The 20,508-nt window shown below is 44.6% G+C and overlaps 1 protein-coding gene across 2 annotated transcripts in view; it reads left to right on the top strand.

The window, feature by feature from the left end:
- SLC36A4 (solute carrier family 36 member 4) overlaps positions 1 to 7,950 on the top strand; it is a 79,607-nt gene extending 71,657 nt beyond the window's left edge. For both annotated transcript variants that reach the window (XM_048492432.1, XM_048492433.1), the window contains one exon: positions 6,501 to 7,950. In XM_048492432.1, coding sequence (XP_048348389.1) covers positions 6,501 to 6,805 — 305 coding nt within the window. In that variant the 3' untranslated portion in view covers positions 6,806 to 7,950. The remainder of the gene's footprint in view (positions 1 to 6,500) is intronic.
- The last annotated feature ends 12,558 nt before the right edge of the window (positions 7,951 to 20,508 follow it).

Raw genomic sequence — 20,508 nt, 5'->3', positions numbered from 1 at the left:
TCTGCTTATTTTTCCCTGACTTATATTTCCACGTGAAGAGAACTGCTGATCTTGTTTGTAATCAATGCTTGTAATTGTATATATATTTAGATTGGTATTTCCATACATTGATAACATGTAGTCTTACCTGGAAACCAGCTGTCTAGAGATGCAGTAGTCTTCTCAATGCTAGAGTTCCTCCCAGTGTGATGTACTGGTTAAGAGCGGGTGGTTTTACTAACCTGGAGAACCAGGTTAGATTCCCTACTCCTCCACCTGAGTGGCAGAGGCTTATCTCATGAACCAGATGTATTTCCGCACTCCTACATTCTACATTCCTGCTGGGTGACCTTGGGCCAGTCACAGTTCTCTTAGGACTCTTTCAGCCCCACCTACCTCACAAGGTGCCTGTTGTGGGGAGAGGAAGGGAAAAGAGCTTGTAAGCCACCTTGAGTCTCCTTACAAGAGAGAAAGGTAGGGTATAAATCCAAACTCCTCCTCCTCCTCCTACTTCTTCTTCTCCTCCCTCCCTCCTCCCTCCGCTCCCTCCATTAAATTAATTAAATTGCATTGGTGGTGGTAGGTCAGTCAAATTATCACTGCTGTCGCCGCCTTCTTCGTCGTCGTCTTCTTCTTCTTCTTCTTCTTCTTCTTCTTCTTCTTCTTCTTCTTCTTCTTCTTCTTCTTCACCAAACTCATATTCTTAAATCTCAAAATGCCTCCTCTGTCAAATCTGGTTAGGTGACCTTATATGATTATATGACTGGTTAGGGAGCAGCAGTGGCGTAATGGCTAAGAGCAGTGGCTAAGAGCAGGTGCACTCTGATCTGGAGGAACCGGGTTTGATTCCCCACTCTGCCACTTGAGTTGTGGAGGCTTATCTGGGGAATTCAGATTAGCCTGTGCACTCCCATACTAGCTGGGTGACCTTGGGCTAGTCACAGCTTTTCGGAGCTCTCTCAGCCCCACCTACCTCACAGGGTGTTTGTTGTGAGGGCAGAAGGGCAAGGAGATTGTCAGCCCCTTTGAGTCTCCTACAGGAGAGAAAGGGGGGGATATAAATCCAAACTCCTCCTCCTCCTCCTCCTCCTCCTCCTCCTCCCTCCTCCCTCCTCCTCCTCTCCTCCTCCTCCTCCTCTTCTTCTTCTTCTTATTCTTCTTCTTCTTCTTCTTCTTCTTCTTCTTGTTCTTCTTCTTCTTCTTCTTCTTCTTCTTCTTCTTCTTCTTCTTCTTCTTCTTCTTCTTCTTCTTCTTCTTCTTCTTCTTCTTCTTCTTCTTCTTCTTCTTCCTTTCTTTTTGAAGAGTCAAATCCCAAACACATTTGAAGTTTAGATTGCTAAAACTGACATTTCACGGCATTTGTAGCATCTGACTTTTTCTTTCCTTAGGTATCTTGCCCATCTTATTTATTTATATTTATTCTTGACATTTATATCCTGCTAAATCTCCCGTAGGACTCAGGGCGGCCAGCAAGAAAGAAAGTATTTGAGAAATGGTTTTCTATCTCTTTGCTGCTAGATTCTGTGGACTGGAAATAATAAAGTACTGCAGTTTTCTAAAACACTCTTGTTTTGGTTGATCTTTGGCTTAATGTAAAATAAAACTGTTGTAAACAGTGCGAGAAGGATGGTTTCGGGAGGGGAAAAACAGAAGAGTTTGACCTCGTTTGTCATACTGTGTTTTGTTTGGTTTTGATGATGAAAGGATTCAGTTCTCTAGGACTAAAATGCAGAACAGGAGACCATTCAGTTCATTTTGGTTGTCAGCCTTTACTTTTCCCTCCCGCTTGAGTGCAAAAGCTGGCTTTGTCGTACGTACAACTTCCGCCATCTTATTGACCTTTGACCCTGTACATAGGTTGCTATAAATGTAAGTACAACTCTTTGTATATTGACTCGACAGCCTGGAAAACCCACAACAACCATTCTTTGTATATGCCTCTTAAAGGTCATATTGTATTGTATTGTATTGTACAACTCTTTGTAAGACAGAGTCAACACATACAAGAACCAAGAACCAGTACCTTGATGAATGAAGCATCGAATCATAGAGTTGGACGAGACCCCAAGGGCCATCAAGTCCAACCCCCTGCCATGCAGGAACACACAATCAAAGCACTCCTGTCAGATGGCCATCCAGCCTCTCTTTCAAAACCGCCAAAGGAGGAGGCTCCACCACACTCCGAGGTAGTACATCTATGGGCCTCCCTGTCTTCCTCCCAAGAGGGGCTTTTTAGATTGTCTGGACGCTATATTTTGTACGCTGTGTTTTAAATGGTTTTAATTATTTAATGTTTAGAACCCTAGTTATATGGTATTTTGATTTAGGTTTATTTGTTAAATTTGTTATGTTGTACACCACCCCAGAGCCTTTTGAGGGTGTGCTCTATTTGTTAAGTTTGTTATGTTGTTTATGTTGTACACCACCCCAGAGCCTTTTGAGGGTGGGCGGTATAAAAGTTTAAATAAGGAAGAGGAGGAGGAGGAGGAGGAGGAGGAGGAGGAATTACAGCATAAGAACAGCTAAGAACTGGTGGGAACATTGTCCAGAGAAAGTAATGGAAAATGAGAAGGTCAAGATCCTGTGGGACTTTCAAATCCAAACGGACAAAGTGTTGAAACACAAAACACCAGACATCACCATTATCGAGGACAAGAAAGTGACCATCATCGACATAGCAGTCCCTGGTGACAGCAGGGTCATTGAAAAAGAACACGAGAAGGTCACTAGATACCGCGATTTGAAAATTGAGCTTCAGCGTCTATGGCACAAACCAGCTGAGGTTGTCCCAGTGGTAATCAGCCCACTGGGCGCCATCCCAAAAACACTAGGGCAGCACTTGAAACATCTTCGAATTGACAAAATTAACATCTGTCAAATTCAGAAGGCAGCCTTGCTGGGATCCGCCACTATCTATCACTATCAGCTTTCGATACATTACAACTTCCTAGGCCTCTGGGTGAGGCTCGAATTGTAATGAAGGCCAACAACCAGCTAAAGATCTGGCAGCTGTGAAATCTATTATTATTATTATTATTATTATTATTATTATTATTATTATTATTATTATTAATAATAATAATAATAATAATAATAATAATAATAATAATAATAATAATAATAATAATAATAATAATAATAATAATAATAATAATAATAATAATAATAATAATAATAATAGGATTGAACTAAAAGGATTGAACTACAAAGACTCTGGCACAAACCAGTAAAGGTGGTCCCAGTGGTGATCGGCACACTGGGTGCAGTGCCTAAAGACCTTGGACGGCACTTTAAAACAATCGGCGCTGACAAAATCACCATATGTCAGCTGCAAAAGGCCACCCTACTCGGCTCTGCACGCATTATTCGTTGATACATCGCACAGTCCTGGATGCTTGGGAAGTGTCCGACGTGTGATATAATATAAAATCCAGCATATTGATCTTGTTTGCTGTGTATAACTGTTTTTCTATCAATATAGTAGTAGTAGTAGTCGTAGTCGTAGTCGTAGTCGTAGTACATTCCACTGTCGAACAGCCTTTACTGTCAGGAAGTTTTTCCAGATATTTAGGTGGAATCTCTTTCCCTTCACCTTGAAGGAAAAATGTGGCATTTCAATCGTGTGGAAGCTAAGCAGGGTTGGCTGCGGTCAGTACTTGGGTGGGAGACCACCAAGGTGGGGGTTGCTATATGGGGGAAGATGATGGCAAACCACCTTCTCATCTTTTGCCTGGAACACCTCGTGGATGGGGGTCTCCGTAAGTCAGTTGTGACTTGACAACACATTCTCCCTCAGCTGCACATATCTTGACTGTTGTAATTTAGGAATTATTGCGTGTGGGTACAAGCAAAAATCATGCGTACACTGTTGTGTGGATTGTTCACTTATACAGGGGTAGTGTGCAGAGCATTCAGTGTACATAGTACTTACAAATGTCAGCAGAAAAACCAAAGTTTGTCTATGGATGGGAACAGTGGAACAAGGAAAAAGGGAAGGGAAAAGGGAAGAAGGAGAAGGAAGAGGGGGAGGGGGAGGAGGGTCCAGGCCAGTCTGATCTCGTCAGATTTTAGAAGCTAAGCAGGGTCGGCTCTGGTTAGTTCTTGAATGGGAGACCACCAAAGAATACCACGGTTGCTATGTGGGAGGAAGGCAATGGCAAACCACCTCTGTCCATCTCTTAACTTGCAAACCATACCGGGTTGCCATAAATTTACTGTGAGATTACAGCACTTTACACATGCAAAAATATTTGATGCTATTTATTAGAATGAACAAAAGCAGACTGTGAACGAAAGCATAGCCATTCAAAAAAGATAACATTGGCAGGATCGCGTCCCCCAGTTCTCCATTGTCAATTTTTCAAGTTGTCAGTTTCTCGGGGGCCCATACAGAACTAAGTGGAAGTGGGGGGATGCGAATTAAGCCTTGCTTGGGATTGAAAAAAGAAACCACCTTGGACCACTCTGGCCTGCGTTGTGTACGACAGCTGCACGCCTGTTCACGCAGATGACATCTTATCAGGTTCTTAGCCTTACACGAGACCTAATGCACTGTTCTAAATTGCCCTGGAGACTTGGCGAATTGCATTACTGAGAAGAGACTTGGCAAGCCTAGTTAAGTATGCACTGTGGCTGCTCACCTAAAGTAATCTCGCTGTTGGCTCAGTTCAGTTTTCTTTGCACCCGCGTGACCCGATTCACTTTTCCCAGTGCGGCTACGGACAGAATCGAAGCAGGAATTTTGTACGCAGCCCTTAATAGAGGGCTAGAGTTGCTGTCAAAACCCATCCACGTATTTTGTCTCCGGAATAAATCACCTTCAGCAGAGTTCCGACTTCTCCCTACCATATGCCCCCTTCCCCCCCCCCCCCACTAAAGCTGATTAGTACCTTCAGTCACACAGTAACGATTCTTGTACTGTTGTGGTAGCTGCTGCCAAAGAAACTTTTTTTTTAAAGGATGCACAGTCAGAACTGGTGCGCAAAATATGACTCTTAAAACATGCTAGATATGTTTTGCCTGGTCAGTGTGGTGTAGTGCAGGTGGATTCTAATCTGGAGAACCAGGTTTGATCCCCCCCCCCCCCGCCCGCCCGCCTCCACTTGAGTGGCAGAGGCTTATCGGGTGAACCAGATATATTTCCGCACTCCTACATTCCTGCTGGGTGACCTTGGGCTAGTCACAGTTCTCCTAGGACTCTTTCAGCCCCACCTACCTCACAAGGTGTCTGTTGTGGGGAGAGGAAGGGAAAGGAGCTTGTAAGCCACCTTGAGTCTCCTTATAGGAGAGAACATAAGAACATAAGAACTAGCCTGCTGGATCAGACCAGAGTCCATCTAGTCCAGCACTCTGCTACTCGCAGTGGCCCACCAGGTGCCTTTGGGAGCTCACATGCAGGATGTGAAAGCAATGGCCTGCTGCTGCTGCTGCTGCTCCTGAGCACCTGGTCTGCAAAGGCCTTTGCAATCTCAGATCAAGGAGGATCAAGATTGGTAGCCATAGATGGACTTCTCCTCCATAAATCTGTCCAAGCCCTTTTTAAAGCTATCCAGGTTAGTGGCCATCACCACCTCCTGTGGCAGCATGTTCCAAACACCACCGCACGTTGAGTGAAGAAGTGTTTCCTTTTATTAGTCCTCATTCTTTCCCCCAGCATTTTCAATGTATGTCCCCTGGTTCTAGTATTGTGAGAAAGAGAGAAAAATTTCTCTCTGTCAACATTTTCTACCCCATGCATAATTTTATAGACTTCAATCATATCCCCCCTCAGACGTCTCCTCTCCAAACTAAAGAGTCCCAAACGCTGCAGCCTCTCCTCATAAGGAAGGTGCTCCTCTCCTCATAAGGAAGGTAGGGTATAAATCCAAACTCTTCTTCTACTACTTTTAATTTGTGTTCACTTATTATTTTAGAATTAGGTGATTTCTTCTGGTCAGTCTGAGCCCCCTTAGCCCAAATTTGGCAAAAGCTGTGAAACTTATTGCCCCAAACTCTTCAGAGATTTTGCAAACGTCACTTTTGGCATCTAGGTCCTCATAAAAACCGCAAGGAATATTAACGGAGTATCTGTTGGGGCCTTTAATGTGCATTGAAAGAGAAAAGGATCCTGATTGTGTAACGTATATCAAGGAACTTTAAATATTCAGTTGGTTAACTTTTATCATAACTTTGACTTCTTTCTAGCGAAGGTTTGTTCAGATATTAAAGGTTCTGTCTGTAACGTGACTTGATGGTGTGCACACAGAGTCCTTCCATCTCATCTGGCATATCCCTCTGTTCTTTCACAAGCTGTGAAACGCACACCATTGTATCCTGTGGATTTTGCCTTGTACTGTGTTCTTGAAGTGGCCTGCCCTCATTTTTGCTTCTGCTCAGCAAATGTAGTTCGGTGGGTTTCTTCCCCTTCCACATCATCAACTTCCTTCAGTTTTGAGCTGCAGTTTTGTTCCCTTTCCTTCTTCTGCGCAGGTCTAAATATATATATTTATTTTATAAAGTAAAAGAAACCTTCTCCCTTTCAGGTGCCGTCGCCATTTTGATCCCTCGCCTGGACCTGGTGATCTCGTTCGTCGGAGCCGTGAGCAGCAGCACGCTTGCCTTGATCTTGCCACCAGTGGTCGAGACCCTCACTTTCTACAAGGACAAGGACGACCTGGGGATGGTACTCAAAGACGTCTTCATCGCTTCCATCGGAGTGATCGGCTTTATCACCGGCACTTACGTGACTGTCGAAGAAATCCTTTGTCCACCTTCCTCGCCTTCTGTCAATTCCACGATGGCTCCGGGCTGCTTGAACGTTTCACACTTGGCCGCAGGTTTAGATTAAGATGGGCAGACGAGAATCCTGCCGAGTTCACGACTGTGGATTCCCGTGGGGACCAAAGATAATGTCGGATTCCGCAATGCGAAGCTGGGGCTCGGGATGAATTTCTGAAAAATTAAAATGCCGTCTGCCCTAGCGCGCACATCTCGCAGACCAAAGTCTCCATCAATTCCTGCCTTTCAATTCAAGCTTTTTGTCAAGCAGAGAAATTGGTATATGTTGAAAAATAATAATCGGAATTTTCAGTATATTTACTGACGCATCAAAGCACTTTGGAAAGTAAAAAGTTTTGCGGATTTGGCTAACGGCATGAGGGGCTGTCTTCTCCAGCTCTTCTGTTCATATGTTGTAGGGGGCACTGTCTTCCAAGAACTTCTTCAGTGCTTTTGCCCAAATCCTACTTCATTCACTTATGCAAGTGGGACTCCCAATAGGCTGTACTTCCTAGTGAGACGGGCCTTTGAGGGGGGTTGCCATTGAACCACACCTGGCGTTTGCACCCTGGGGTTTTCAAGTTGAGAGACGTTCAGAGGTAGTTTGCCATTGCTTGCCTCTACATAGTGACCCTGGACTGCCTCGGGGGTTTCCCATCCAAATACAAACCCAGGCTGACCTCCCTTAACTTCCAGGATCTGAAAAGATCGGGCTGTCCAGGTCAGGGATCAATGAGAGTAGTTATCCACAAAGATGCTAGTAGTGATTGGCATGCATTCCTCTATAATGACTGAAAAGCAGTGTTTTCTTGCATTTGTTGCTGCAAGTTATTTCCATGCCAAAAAAAAGACCCTTTTTAGTGATGGGATCTTGCACTTATGATATCTGCTTAGGAATTTTTAGCAGAGCAGAATAAGACTGTGGATGGTGACACGAGTTTTGTTTCAACCTTCAGATGCAGCTGTCCAAATCTGCAGTATGCTGTATTTTTTTTCTATTTATTCCTAACAGAGTAACTCTATATTTGTTCTGCTCTACTGTATATTATTGTACAGATATTTCTACGGTATTCTGCCTTAAAAAATATGCAAGTTACAGCTCTCTGCTTAGGGGGTGCGCGGGTGGGAAGAAGACAAAATGAGGCAAACCAAAGTACGGAAGCCTTGGATAGGGACAGCAAAAGTTTTAAAGTTTTAAACCAGGGGTCTGCAACCTGCGGCTCTGGAGCCGCATGCGGCTCTTTCAGCCTTATACTGCGGCTCCACATGGCCTGGAGGTCAGAGGGTAGCGTGGGCGTGTCCCTCCAGCCCTCTAGAGTAGAGCTGGAAGGAAAGGTGAGCCGAGGAGCAGAACCAGAGGCGGCTCTGTGCGTGAGGGCGCCGCTTTTCACGTCCCCTCCACTCACCTCTCCTTCCAGCGCTGCTCTGGAGGGCTGGAGGGACATGCCCACGCTACCCTCCAACCCCAGGAGGTCGGAGGGTAGCATGGGTGTGTCCCTCCAGAGCAGCCGCCATCCCCCTTCTGCTATCCCTGCAGCTGCCATCCCCCCTCTGCCCCATAGAGCAGGTGGCCGCCTGCTTCGTGGAGCAGAGGGGGTTTCCCTGCTCGGCGCCGCTGCCTCCCGCAGCATGAGAGGCGGCAGCACTGGGCAAGCCTCAGACGCCATCCCCCTGTGCCCCACAGCACAGGCAACTGCCTGCTTTGTTGGGCAGAGGGGGTTTCCCTGCCTGGCGCCTCCGCCTCCCAGTGCTGGAAGGAACGGTGAGTGGAAGGGCCGAACTGGAGGCTGCTCCGTAGATCTTCAGAGCTGTGGAAAACGGGTCCAAATGGCTCTTTGGGTGGTAAAGGTTGCTGACCCCTGTTTTAAACACTGCTAAAATCAGTTTTCTTCCCACATACTAAAGGCCATGCTTGATCCACATTTATGCACTCTGCATCATGCACTGTATGCTTTCATTTTTTTTTTTTCTGGTGGAGAATGCGCTCAGAACTTCCACTTTTCACAAGCCCAGTTTTGAAAATGAACGGGAACGGCTGTTTTACATCCACTCGCTTTCGCGAGCTTGAACAGGAGAACTTCCTAATAGGACTGTGTCATTTGATAGTGCAAGTCTGTGCGTGTGGAGGGGTTGTTAATAAATGTGATGTGTTTTGGGGGAGCTGAGGAGAATCTGAATCTTGCCTCATTTTGTGTCATCCTCCGCATACGTTGTGAATCCCACATTTAACGCAACACAAAGGCCCGCACATGCAGACGAATGCACTATCAGTCCACTTTCACAATTGTTTGCAAGTGGATTTTGCTATTCCTCACAGCTGTAAAGTGCATTGAAAGTGAACATAAGAACATAAGAACATAAGAACAAGCCAGCTGGATCAGACCAGAGTCCATCTAGTCCAGCTCTCTGCTACTCGCAGTGGCCCACCAGGTGCCTTTGGGAGCTCACATGCAGGAGGTGAAAGCAATGGCCTTCTGCTGCTGCTGCTGCTCCCGAGCACCTGGTCTGCTAAGGCATTTGCAACCTCAGCTCAAGAAGGATTAAGAATGGTAGCCATAAATCGACTTCTCCATAAATCTGTCCAAGCCCCTTTTAAAGCGGATTGGAAGTGTATCATTCTGCATGTGCGGAAGTGGCCTAAGCACCGTTGCATGTGGTAGTCTGGCAAGAGATCCATCTCTCTCCCACCCACAGATACCATCCTCAAGGTAAAACTCAAAAAATGAGTGGTGTGCGCACACTGAATTCACATGCTCTCTAAAAGTACAAGTTGACAAAAGGATATGTGAATCGGGCCTACGTATGCATGGGCGTACATTCATAGTGCCTACGCCACATGGAAAGTATTGATCGGGCTTCTTTGCCTGCGTTTCCTACTTTGTGGACAGAATCTTCGGCCTGGTTGTGACCAGTTTTTCTTAACTGAGATGCTCATTGTGCACTTTTAACAGACCACTGCAGTAGCAGAGTGCTGGACTAGATGGACTCTGGTCTGATCCAGCAGGCTAATTCTTATGTTCTTATGTTCTCAGGCATTTGCAGGAATAACATGGGTACTAGCTTCTTTATTTGGTGTCTTGTCAAAGGCTTTCATGACCGGAATCACTAGAATGTTGTGGGTTTTCCAGGTTGTATGGCTGTGTTCCAGTAGTATTTTCTCTTGACGTTTCGCCTTCATCTGTGGCTGGCATTTTCAGAGATCCTGTGGAGATGCCAGCCACAGATGCAGGTGAAACGTCAGGAGAAAATATTACTGGAACACGACCCTACAACCCAGAAAACCCACAACATTCTTTATATTGTATTTATGCATATGACCAAACAATGAAAACAAGGTATTAACACCTTTTTTTTCAGTACTTGTTCTTTCCGTCTCTTCCCCTTGCTTGAGACCACAGTGCATGTTAAACAATTTATAATAGAGGTATTTACAGTTTGCTTAAGTCCAATGAAAATGTACACTTTTTTGTTGCCATGGATATTGTTTTACACGCTAGATGTGACGAGGGCAGATGTGTGCCTGTTTGGACCCGGGTAATCCTAGCAATCGGTGCGCATAGAGCAACATATGTTATTGTGACGTGTCTCTGAAGATGCCAGTCATAGATGTGAGTGAAACATTAGGAGCGAAAAGTGCCAGACCATGGCTGCACAGCCTGGCAAACCCGTAACAACCAGTCTTTGCAATCCTGTAGAAATGGGGGTTGGGGCCAATGAAACAACCAAACCTGTCCCCCAGTATCACCTCCCCCCACACACACACACACCTTAAGTGTGCACCAGAACTGGGGGGCTGGAAGAAATGTGCTTGGGGAGGAGAGATAATTAAGCACCAAACCAGGAAAGGGGGATTCATGTTTGCCACCCAGGTCCCTCCTATACCTGCTCTGCTTTCTGCACAACTTTGGCAGAATCACATTTTAAACCCTCAGATCTGCTCCGCCTTGGTACCTCTTTGTTCAGCGCTCGGACATCCTGGGCATAAATACATTCTTAATGTAGTCTGGTTAATGCATTGGCAGCTATTGTTTCTCCCGGTTCCTTGGTTTTGGCAGTTCTGTGGGTATGAGTTCAGAGGGCATAAAATCCACTTGGATAATCTGTTCTCTGCCCTGCAAATTGTATTCTCTATGGACACTCGGTTTGTACAAACAGACGGAAGGATTTGATCAAGAACACTCGGCCAAAGCGACTGGTGCCAGCTCGTGCAAGCTCAATCCGGCACAATGGAACTGAGGACATTGCTTCTAAAGTCTTGCTGATAAGACCGTTAAGTGCCTTTGAAAACATCCAGGATTTCTGTGATGCTGAGCCTCTAGTACCTTCACCTAAACTGGGAGCACATCTAGAACCCAAGCTTGGAAGGATCCTGCTCTGAAGATCTTGGCAAGATTGTGGAGAGTTTCAACCTTATGACCAAACTTGGAACGGCTTCCATGTGCTCATCTCATCATGAAACCAGTGATTCAGATTTCTTTCATGTGTTGCAGCTGAGTGTGATGTACCATATATACTTGAGTATAAGCCGACTTTTTCAGCACATTTTTATGCTGAAAAAGCCCCCCTTGGCTTATATTCAAGTATATACGGTAATTCCAAGATGGCGGCCAGAGCTGAGGCTGCTGTGGGGATCCGGCAAGCATGTTGCTGCTTTTTTTCTAACTCACCAGAGCCGTAAAAACAAGCTGTAAGGACAGCCTGCTTAGCATTACAACTAGGTTGTGTGTGTTAAAAGAAACCGAGGCATTTCTCTCCTAAGGGTTATTGGTGCATTGCATTCTAGATGAATACAATTCTTCATACAGTAGTTTACTGCCAAATACTGATGTTGCTGAAGACAAAGACTTTCTTTGGAGCAAAGTTTAGGCTGGCGTGGCTATGAATCCCAGAATTATTCTACATTTGGAGGAAAACTGTGGTTCATTTGCGTTCCTAGAGTGCTGGAAAGCTGCTCATGCCTAGTGCAAACTATCTCATCTTGCTCCCAAATCTTCTGTTTTTAGCTGCTACTGAGTCAAGTTCGAAGGCTTATACTCGAGTCAAAAAGTTTCCCAGTTTTTTGTGGTTAAATTAGGTGCCTCGGCTTATATTCGGGTCAGCTTATACTCGAGCATATACGGTAGCTACCGACATCCTACTTAGCCTTGCTTTAAAAAATGTTAACTGATCAGGGCTTCATTCCAAAACAAGATGATGATTAAGTCCCCACTGTGGACATTTCGTTCAGCGCATTATGCGCAGTGCACATATGTTTTCCTATCACAGCGGACAATATTCTCTCCGAGGGATTAGTTTATGGTAGACTTGCGCCGGTGTAAGGCCTTTCGCTGGCAGTGGCGCTGCCCTAAACAGGCTGGAATTGGTTGCTCAGTTCACATTTTGCTTTGCTTATTAAATCAAGGACAATGTGAAGAGAGGTTCTCGGGGAGGAAGTATGTATGGACTTGCATGTCAAATAAAGTAAGAGCAATCTGCATGTTCAAAATGAATTCCAAGGAATTCTTGCAAAAGATGTTGAAATGTAGCAAAAATCCTTTCTAAAAGGAAAAAACAAACACCTCACAGTGATGCAGTTAGATTTTAAAGTATTGTAAATGAGAGTTGCTCGATTCGAGGCCAGTAGTACTATATATAGATCAACAAGATTTAGAGGGTATAAGTTTTCAAACACCGAAGCGACCTTCAGATTCCCGATGAAGGAAAAGAGCTTTTACTTTTGAAAGCTTGTCTCCCTCCTACCAAATCTTGTTGGAGCTGGACATTAACCTAGCTGTTCTACTGCAGACCAACACAGCTTACCCTCTGAAATTAAATTAGGTTAGGTGCTGGGGGGGGGGGGGTACTGTTGGAATGAGCAAATGAAGTCAGATGTCTGAATGCTGATATGTATTTACAGAAGGAATAGTCCAAAAACTATTCCAGTCAACATTTTTATATTCCTAAACTATGGAAAATAATTAGATTATGTTAATGTACAGTATGTATTTTATATTTAAATGGGTTATATTCTGGGTATTTTTTAACATTGTAGATTCAGTGGCTGTATTTTAAACAAATCGCCAGGCCGTTTTTCAGAAACTGGATATGAAATCAACAGATTTCTTCCTTGTGTTTTGGTAGCCTACGTGTTCTCTGTCTCAATAAAACTTTGCAATGCAACCTCTATGAGCTGTTTTCTTGGTACTTTTTAATCTTCGGTGTGTCGCTTTTCAGACATGGGAAAACCAAGTTTCATGTGGGCCACTGTTTTTGACTTCCGGTGCTAGTTGCTGCCATCTTTAAAGGCTGCTCTATGCATTTGCTCTACCATGGGAAGGCTGCTATACCTCAAATATCACTGAGACTGTAAATTTACAGTAACTGAACCAAAATTTTAGCCTCATAGCAATCCTCTGAGGTAAGTTAGGCCACGAGAAGGTGGCTGGCCCGTAGTCATCAAGGAAAGCACATTGTAGAAGTGATGCACATAGGGGCAAAAAATTCAAACTTCACATACACGCTACAGGGGTCAGTGCTATCAGTCACAGACCAGGAAAGGGATTTAGGCATCTTAGTTGATAGTTCCATGGGAATGTCAACTCAATGCATGGCAGCTGTGAAAAAGGCAAACTCTATGCTGGGGATAATTAGGAAAGGAATTGAGAATAAAACTGCAAAGATTGTCATGCTCTTATATAAAGCCGTGGTGTGACCGCACTTGGAGTACTGTGTTCAGTTCTGGTCGCCACATCTCACAAAGGATATCGAAGAGATAGAAAAAGTGCAGAGAAGGGCAATGAGGATGTGTGAGGGACTGGAGCACCTTCCTTATGAGGAGAGGCTGCAGCGTTTGGGACTCTTTAGTTTGGAGAGGAGACGTCTGAGGGGGGATATGATTGAAGTCTATAAAATTATGCATGGGGTAGAAAATGTTGACAGAGAGAAATTTCTCTCTCACACAATACTAGAACCAGGGGGCATTCATTGAAAATGCTGGGGGGAAGAATTAGGACTAATAAAAGGAAACACTTCTTCACTGAACTGCCACTACTAAATAAAGACTTTTGCTAACATGGAAGCGCTTTTCTTGAACAGATTGTGAATCCTGACAGCCAGTACCACTACAGCGCAAGAATCTTCATTGTGTGACTGAATTATAAGCTGCCGCTGCCATTTTGTAGCTGGCTCCGCCTCTAGTGGCAGCCATTTTGCGTCTGCACCTATCACGCTGTGTCAGAACCCCAAAGATGCCTGCAGACTCAAAAAGGTTAGAAACTCCTGCTCTACACGAGCTTGTAACCTCCTTTTATAAGTTTTGAGCCTCAGTGAAGATACATACAGATTGCAACATTTTTTGGGATAGCCTCCCTTTTTTCGATGCAAGAAAAATTACTGTTTTGCTTTTGCCTGTGATCAGTCAAAAGAAAATATTACTTTACACTCTTCCGCTGGATGTGATGATAGGTACTATATTCTGCCTCAGGTGTTCACACGGTCAGTTGAGGTGCAGCTGTTGAGAAAATTGTATGTTTCCGTGTTAGAATATAGCCCTGAACGAATGTGAGAATTATTATTCATTTGTATGCTCTGCCTTTGTTATTTTGAACATGTTGAACATGGTACTTTGCTACAAGAGCATTTTTAGTTCACTTGAACGACTATCACCAATACTTGCCTTTTGCAAACTAGGTAGGCTCAAGGATCCAGGGGGAGCGTTCTGCAACAAAGAAGGTCAGGCATTTTGAGTTCTGTGGCGGAGGAATATGCAACCCTACTAACATCTTCTTATGAGACAGACTAGATGCTTGTGAAAAGGGGGGGCAAGGCTGAATGGAACCCCTATGTTGAGAGGCAGTATATTCCAATACCATTTGGCAGGGGCAGTAGTGGGGAAAGGCTATGGCCTCTATGCCCCAGCTGTGGGCCCTTATACCAAATGAAACTGCTTTATACTATACTAAAGGAGACCACTGGTCCATCAAAGTCAGTTTGGTCTAAGATGGGCAGCAGCGGGTTTCAGGTAGAGCCAGTGGTGGGATCCAAAAATTTTAGTAACAGGTTCCCATGGTGGTGGGATTCAAACTGTGGCGTAGCACCAATGGGGCTGGGCGGGCATGACGGGGGCATGGCCAGGCATTCCGGGGGCGGGGCATTAATAATTTCTCTGTTACTGTAAAAAACTCTTACTGTAAAAAAAAAAGTTCCTAATTTCCAGCTGGTATCTTTCTGTCCATAATTTAAACTCATCATAGCAAGTCCTATCGTCTACTGCCAACAGAAACAACTACTTCTCTAATTGACTGCCTGTCAAATACTTAATACTTTCAAATACTTAATTTTGTTTCTAGAAATCCAAAGAAGGATACTTTCCTTAAACAAGGAACTTTACCATATTACTAAAACTTGTTTTTAAAACAGCCCAACAGGGAGAATTATCCCGTTTTCTACCTTCGCTAACCAGCCACATAGGAAACAACAGGGCTTTATGATTTTTGGACCTAATGGAATTTCTAACGGAAAAGCAGACCCAATTAGTAACCCCCTCTCGGCACACACAAATAATTAGTAACCCACTCTCGGGAACTGGTGAGAACCTGCTGGATCCCACCTCTGGGTAGAGCGCATTCACACCACCTCCTACCTGATTCCTACTGAAGATGTCAGCCATTAAACCTGGGATCTTCTGCTTGTAAAACTGAGGTTCTACCACTGAGCCCTCCTGGGATATCTGGTTAGCCAAGGAAAAAGCAGAAGTTAGTCAATGATTCCTTTGGCTAATGTGCACTTGTGGAGAAGGGGTGGGGGAGAGTTTGGAAAAGGAGGGATGTTTCTCTCAGGAAGGGGAGGGAGGAAAACGGATAACTAGTCCAGGAATTCAGTGACAAAGCTCCGTCATGTGCTCAAAGACATAAAATAAGCAAGACAAACTTCCTTGAGACTTGAAGTGGGGTTTTTTTGGTAGAGATTTACAGTTTATTTTAGTGGGAAATCCTCTGAGACCGCTGTTTTCTAGAAGCCCCAGATTTTTCTTACAGGGAAAGAACTTCTGCTTCTGTTTGTTTTCCTTAAAACCCATGATTTTTTGCTTTTGAGGCAAAACCCAATGGTTTTGTTTTCGTTTTTCAAACGCGGAATGAGCATAGCAAACAGCAGACGACTGGCTGTTCTGGGAATCCTCTGTGCTTAAGCGAAAAAAATCCTCAGAGCATTGTGCCAGTCACTTCCCATACTTGTATACATTTTTTAATTTTGTTTGCTCTGAGGAAATACTGAGTGTGCCTCATGGAATGGTATACAGATGGTGTGAATGAAGGAATGGCTATTTGGGCGTTTCCTATAAACCTCTTCTCTCCTCAAGGAGGCACGATGATTGCTTTCCAAACATTTTTGGTTTCCCATCTGCAGGAAAGGTCTCCCACCATTTTTTGCAGGATAGAGGGGCAGGTTTTTTCAAAGGCTTTCATAGCTGTAATCAAATAGCTGTGGTGGGCTTTCTGGGCCATGGTCTGGTAGATTTGGTTTCAACCTTTCACCCACATCCATGGCTGGTGTCTTCAAAGGCATGTCATGGTAAGATGTGTTTCTTTCCGTGGCACTGTGCGGAGATGCTGGCCATCGATGTGGGTGAAACATTAGGAGCTAAAATTACCAGGCCATGGCCCCACAGCTTGCAAAGCCCGCAACAGCCACAGGGGGAAGTTTGCTTATTGCTGACCCCTTGATAACTCCAACAATGGGGGTGGTTTCCTAAGATCCGGTGATGGAGGCCAGTAAAATGTGAGTAGTAATAATGTCAAAATCTACTTCTGGTCAATAACTGTAATTAATAAATTAATAATAATGTCAACATCTATTGCCCTTTCATTAGGTCATTTGTATATTTAAGTGTAACCAAAGACCTTTTCAGAGGCTATGTGCAAACGTACCAGGAGTCTAGAATCCGGTAGATATCGTCCTGATATTCACAATCACCAGTACAATGCAGACATGAGAGAATATGCCTATGTTCACACTTGATATGCATAAAATGTATGCCTAAAATATTATGAAGTAGCATCTCTGAACACCGGGGAGCTTGAATAGACACAAAGATCTTAATTACCACAGTAGAGAGTCGTCCACATCAGTCTTTGTACAGATACTAGAGAGATACCTGAGTAAATTCTAGGAACCTAAGAACAAGCCAGCTGGATCAGACCAGAGTTCATCTAGTCCAGCTCTCTGCTACTCGCAGTGGCCCACCAGGTGCCTTTGGGAGCTCACATGCAGGAGGTGAAAGCAATGGCCTTCTGCGGCTGTTGCTCCCAAGCACCTGGACTGTTAAGACATTTGCAATCTCAGATCAAGGAGGAACAAGATTGGTAACCATAAATCGACTTCTCCATAAATCTATCCAAGCCCCTTTTAAAGCAATCCAGGTTAGTGGCCGTCACCACCTCCTGTGGCAGCATATTCCAAACACCAATCAAATGTTGCGTGAAGAAGTGTTTCCTTTTATTAGTCCTAATTCTTCCCCCCAGCATTTTCAATGTATGCCCCCTGGTTCTAGGGTTGCCCACTGCAGGTTTGTAAAGTCCTGGAGCTTTTGGGAATGGAGCTTGGAGAGGGCAAGGTTTGAGGAGGAAGGGACCTCAGTGGTCTACTCAGTGGTCTACTCTCTACAGTCCATCCTCCAAAGCTGCCATTTTCCTCTGGGAAACAGATCTTCAGTGATAGGAGAGGAGAGGGCAGGAAGTGTCCTTAGAGTTGCTAGTCTCCTGGTGGGGCCTGGCATTCTCCAGAATTACAACTTATCTCCAGACTACAGTTCCCTTGGACAAAAGATGGCTGCTGTCATGAGCCAGCCCCTGGGTACTTGCCAGGATACAGATGACTCTGAGGCAGAGCCTGGCAACACAGTGCAGCCAGAGCTGGCTGCTCCTGTGGAAGACTGGGGAGCAGGACCAACTCGCAGCCTTTCTCTGCCTGATGCCGTGCAGGTGGAAGAGCCTGCAGATCCTCCTAGGGAATCCAGCAATGAGCCAGCTGTGCCCAGGAGGCTGAAGCAGAGGCAGTTGCTGCAGAAGCAAAGGAGGAGTGCTGGTATTGCAGCAAAATATGGGAAAATAAAAGTATGTACATCTGATGAGGATTAACACCTTGCAGAATCTCAGCCCCTGAGGCAAGGCTCTCTATATAAGCCTTGCTGTGAGCCTCTTTCTGCCTGGATGCAACAAATGTGTTTCCTGTTGCTTTCGTGTGCCTTGTCCACTGCTGATCTCCAGCCTGTTACCTGATCTCCTGTGGAACTGACCCGTGACTACGCCTTTGCCTGCCCCCTGCCTTGACCCCTTGGACTGGTTCCTGACTTTGCTTTTGTCTGCCACGTGTTCTGTCCTGCGAGACTGGACCTGACCACGCCCTGCCTGCCTGCAGCACAACTGCTTTGGAAGATGGGCTGTATGGCATTATACCCTGCTGAGATCCTTTCCTAGGCACTGTAGGCGCAGAAGAAAAAGTAGAAGAAAGTCAGAGCAAGTAGTAGAAAGTCAGAGCAAGTGGTAGAAAGTCAGAGAAAGAGAAAGAGGGTTTTAGATTCAACCAGAAAAATTATGTCTTCCTTCCTTCCATTATTTTTCCTATAATGGAAAGATGGCAACCATAAAGCTGCTGACCAAAGAAATCATGCAGGCCTTAAACCTATTTTTTTTCTATTGCTAGCTTAGCCTAATAACTCCAAAAATGTCCCATTGTTCACAATTATACGAAATGTGCAAGCTAAACTGTTTTTAAGATCCTGTTGTACCCAAGAGATACCTCAAAAGTTGCTCTTTTCCTGAGAACAATAAGAAGGCCTATGAGAAAGCTCAGGCTCTTTGTCTAAGGAATAGACCCACTTGAAACATCCATGATAAGAGAAACAAGGGTTTTTGATTCACATAATGTCAAAGAGTGAAATACTGACATCTTCCAATGAGGATCTTGGACAACCCCAAAGGGCTGTGAGAACAGGGAAAATCTCCACCTGTTTGTGATTGATTGATTGATGATGTGGGCCTTTTGGGGTGTATTCTTTGCTGCCATTTTGATATAGCTTGTCATTAATACTATAAAAGTGAGAATGCACCACCATTTTGGGTGTGGCTCCCCTGATATTGTCTTGCCCGCAGTTGGCCGAATAAAGATCTCTCTGATTTTATTTTGTATCGGCTTAAGCTTCTTTGAGCTTCTTTATTTTAAATTCGTTACTCCGTTGTAACAGCACCACCCCAAAATCTGTAGGTACCTCCCAAGCCAACGTTGCCACGCTGGGCCCAAACCTTATCTAACGCTCATTACATTACTCCCACTTTCTAGGTGCAGAAGACAGACCTGTTCCATTATTATCATGCCAGAGTCTGAGACTGGTTTCCTCCTGACAGGAATACAGCTGTGCTCCTTCAGAAAAGAGGATCTCTGTGTTTTTTTTAAAGCGTCCGTTTAGCTCCATTGCTGTTGTCAATGCAGAAGTCATGCTGCAGGCACCCACCCTGACATTATTGGAAGGAGGAAAACAATCTTCTTGATGTTTTATCTGGAGAAAGTTTCTCCGAGCGTTTGCCTCAGGCTGTGTTTCTTTTTGGTTTGTTAATCTTGCCTGAAGTTCTCTGAAATCTCCCCGTGCCAGGTACACAGAGCAGCCACTGTGGGGAGCAAAGTTAATTGAACACTTTCTAGTTGGCTTCGCTTCTGCGGTGGTGGACAAAGCGTGCCAAACTGTCAGTCATCTGTGAGGAACGAGGAAGATACCGCTCGGGGTTTTGCTGAAGGCGAACCGCAGGTTTCTTGTCTACCTACACAATTGTCTTCTCAGAACGGCCTCACCTTCTCAAAGCAAAGGAAATCATTTGAAATCTGTGGCTGTGAACCAGAGGAATTGTAGTCTGTAATGTGTCCAGTGCTATAAATAAAACAATACACTTTCTAGGAGTTTGGGGTTGTTTCCTAAGGCAAATGGACTTCAAAAGCTTCGTGGCAAAACAATAGCGGATACAAGCTAAAGAATTTGTGGACACCACCTGGTGCTTTATTCCTGTTTTTCATCTTGTTTTAAGTACTAGAGCAAAATAAAGTGGAGATTTAACCCAATAAATATTGGTTTTCTGTCTGTTTTGGGGGAATTAAATATTTCCATTTAGGTGCTGTGTGGTTTCCGGGCTGTGTGGCCGTGTTCTAGCAGCATTCTCTCCTGATGTTTCGCCTGCATCTGTGGCTGGCATCTTCAGAGGATCTGATGTTGGGAAAGCAAGTGGAGTATATATACCTGTTGGAGTGTCCAGGGTGGGTGAAGGAACATTGTCTGTGAGTAGAAAAGAAGACAGCCAGGTCAATAGTTGAGGGCATCTGAATAGAAGTATGAGTAACAATGAAGTCTGTGAAATCTGTGACTGTGAACCAGAGAAATTGTAGTCTGTAATTGTAGTCTGTAACAATGGAGATAGACTTGTCTTCTTTGTTACTCACAGACAATGTTCCTTCACCCACCCTGGACACTCCAACAGGTATATATACTCCACTTGCTTTCCCAACATCAGATCCTCTGAAAATGCCAGCCACAGATGCAGGCAAAACATCAGGAGAGAATGCTGCTAGAACACGGCCACACAGCCCGGAAACCACACAGCACCCAAGTGATTCCGGCCATGAAAGTCTTCGACAAATATTTCCATTGTTGATCACGTATTCTGCCTTAACATGGACTGGCTGTCGAGTGCACTGTCCAAGGTCCTGATGTGGGACTGCCATAATATGAATACTTTGCTATTTCCAAACTCT

The sequence above is a fragment of the Sphaerodactylus townsendi genome, linkage group LG04 (genome assembly GCF_021028975.2).
Source record: "Sphaerodactylus townsendi isolate TG3544 linkage group LG04, MPM_Stown_v2.3, whole genome shotgun sequence".
Classification (NCBI taxonomy): Eukaryota; Metazoa; Chordata; class Lepidosauria; order Squamata; family Sphaerodactylidae; genus Sphaerodactylus; species Sphaerodactylus townsendi.
The sequence above is the reverse complement of the archived record's forward strand: the minus strand, read 5'-3'. Positions and strand labels throughout refer to the sequence as shown.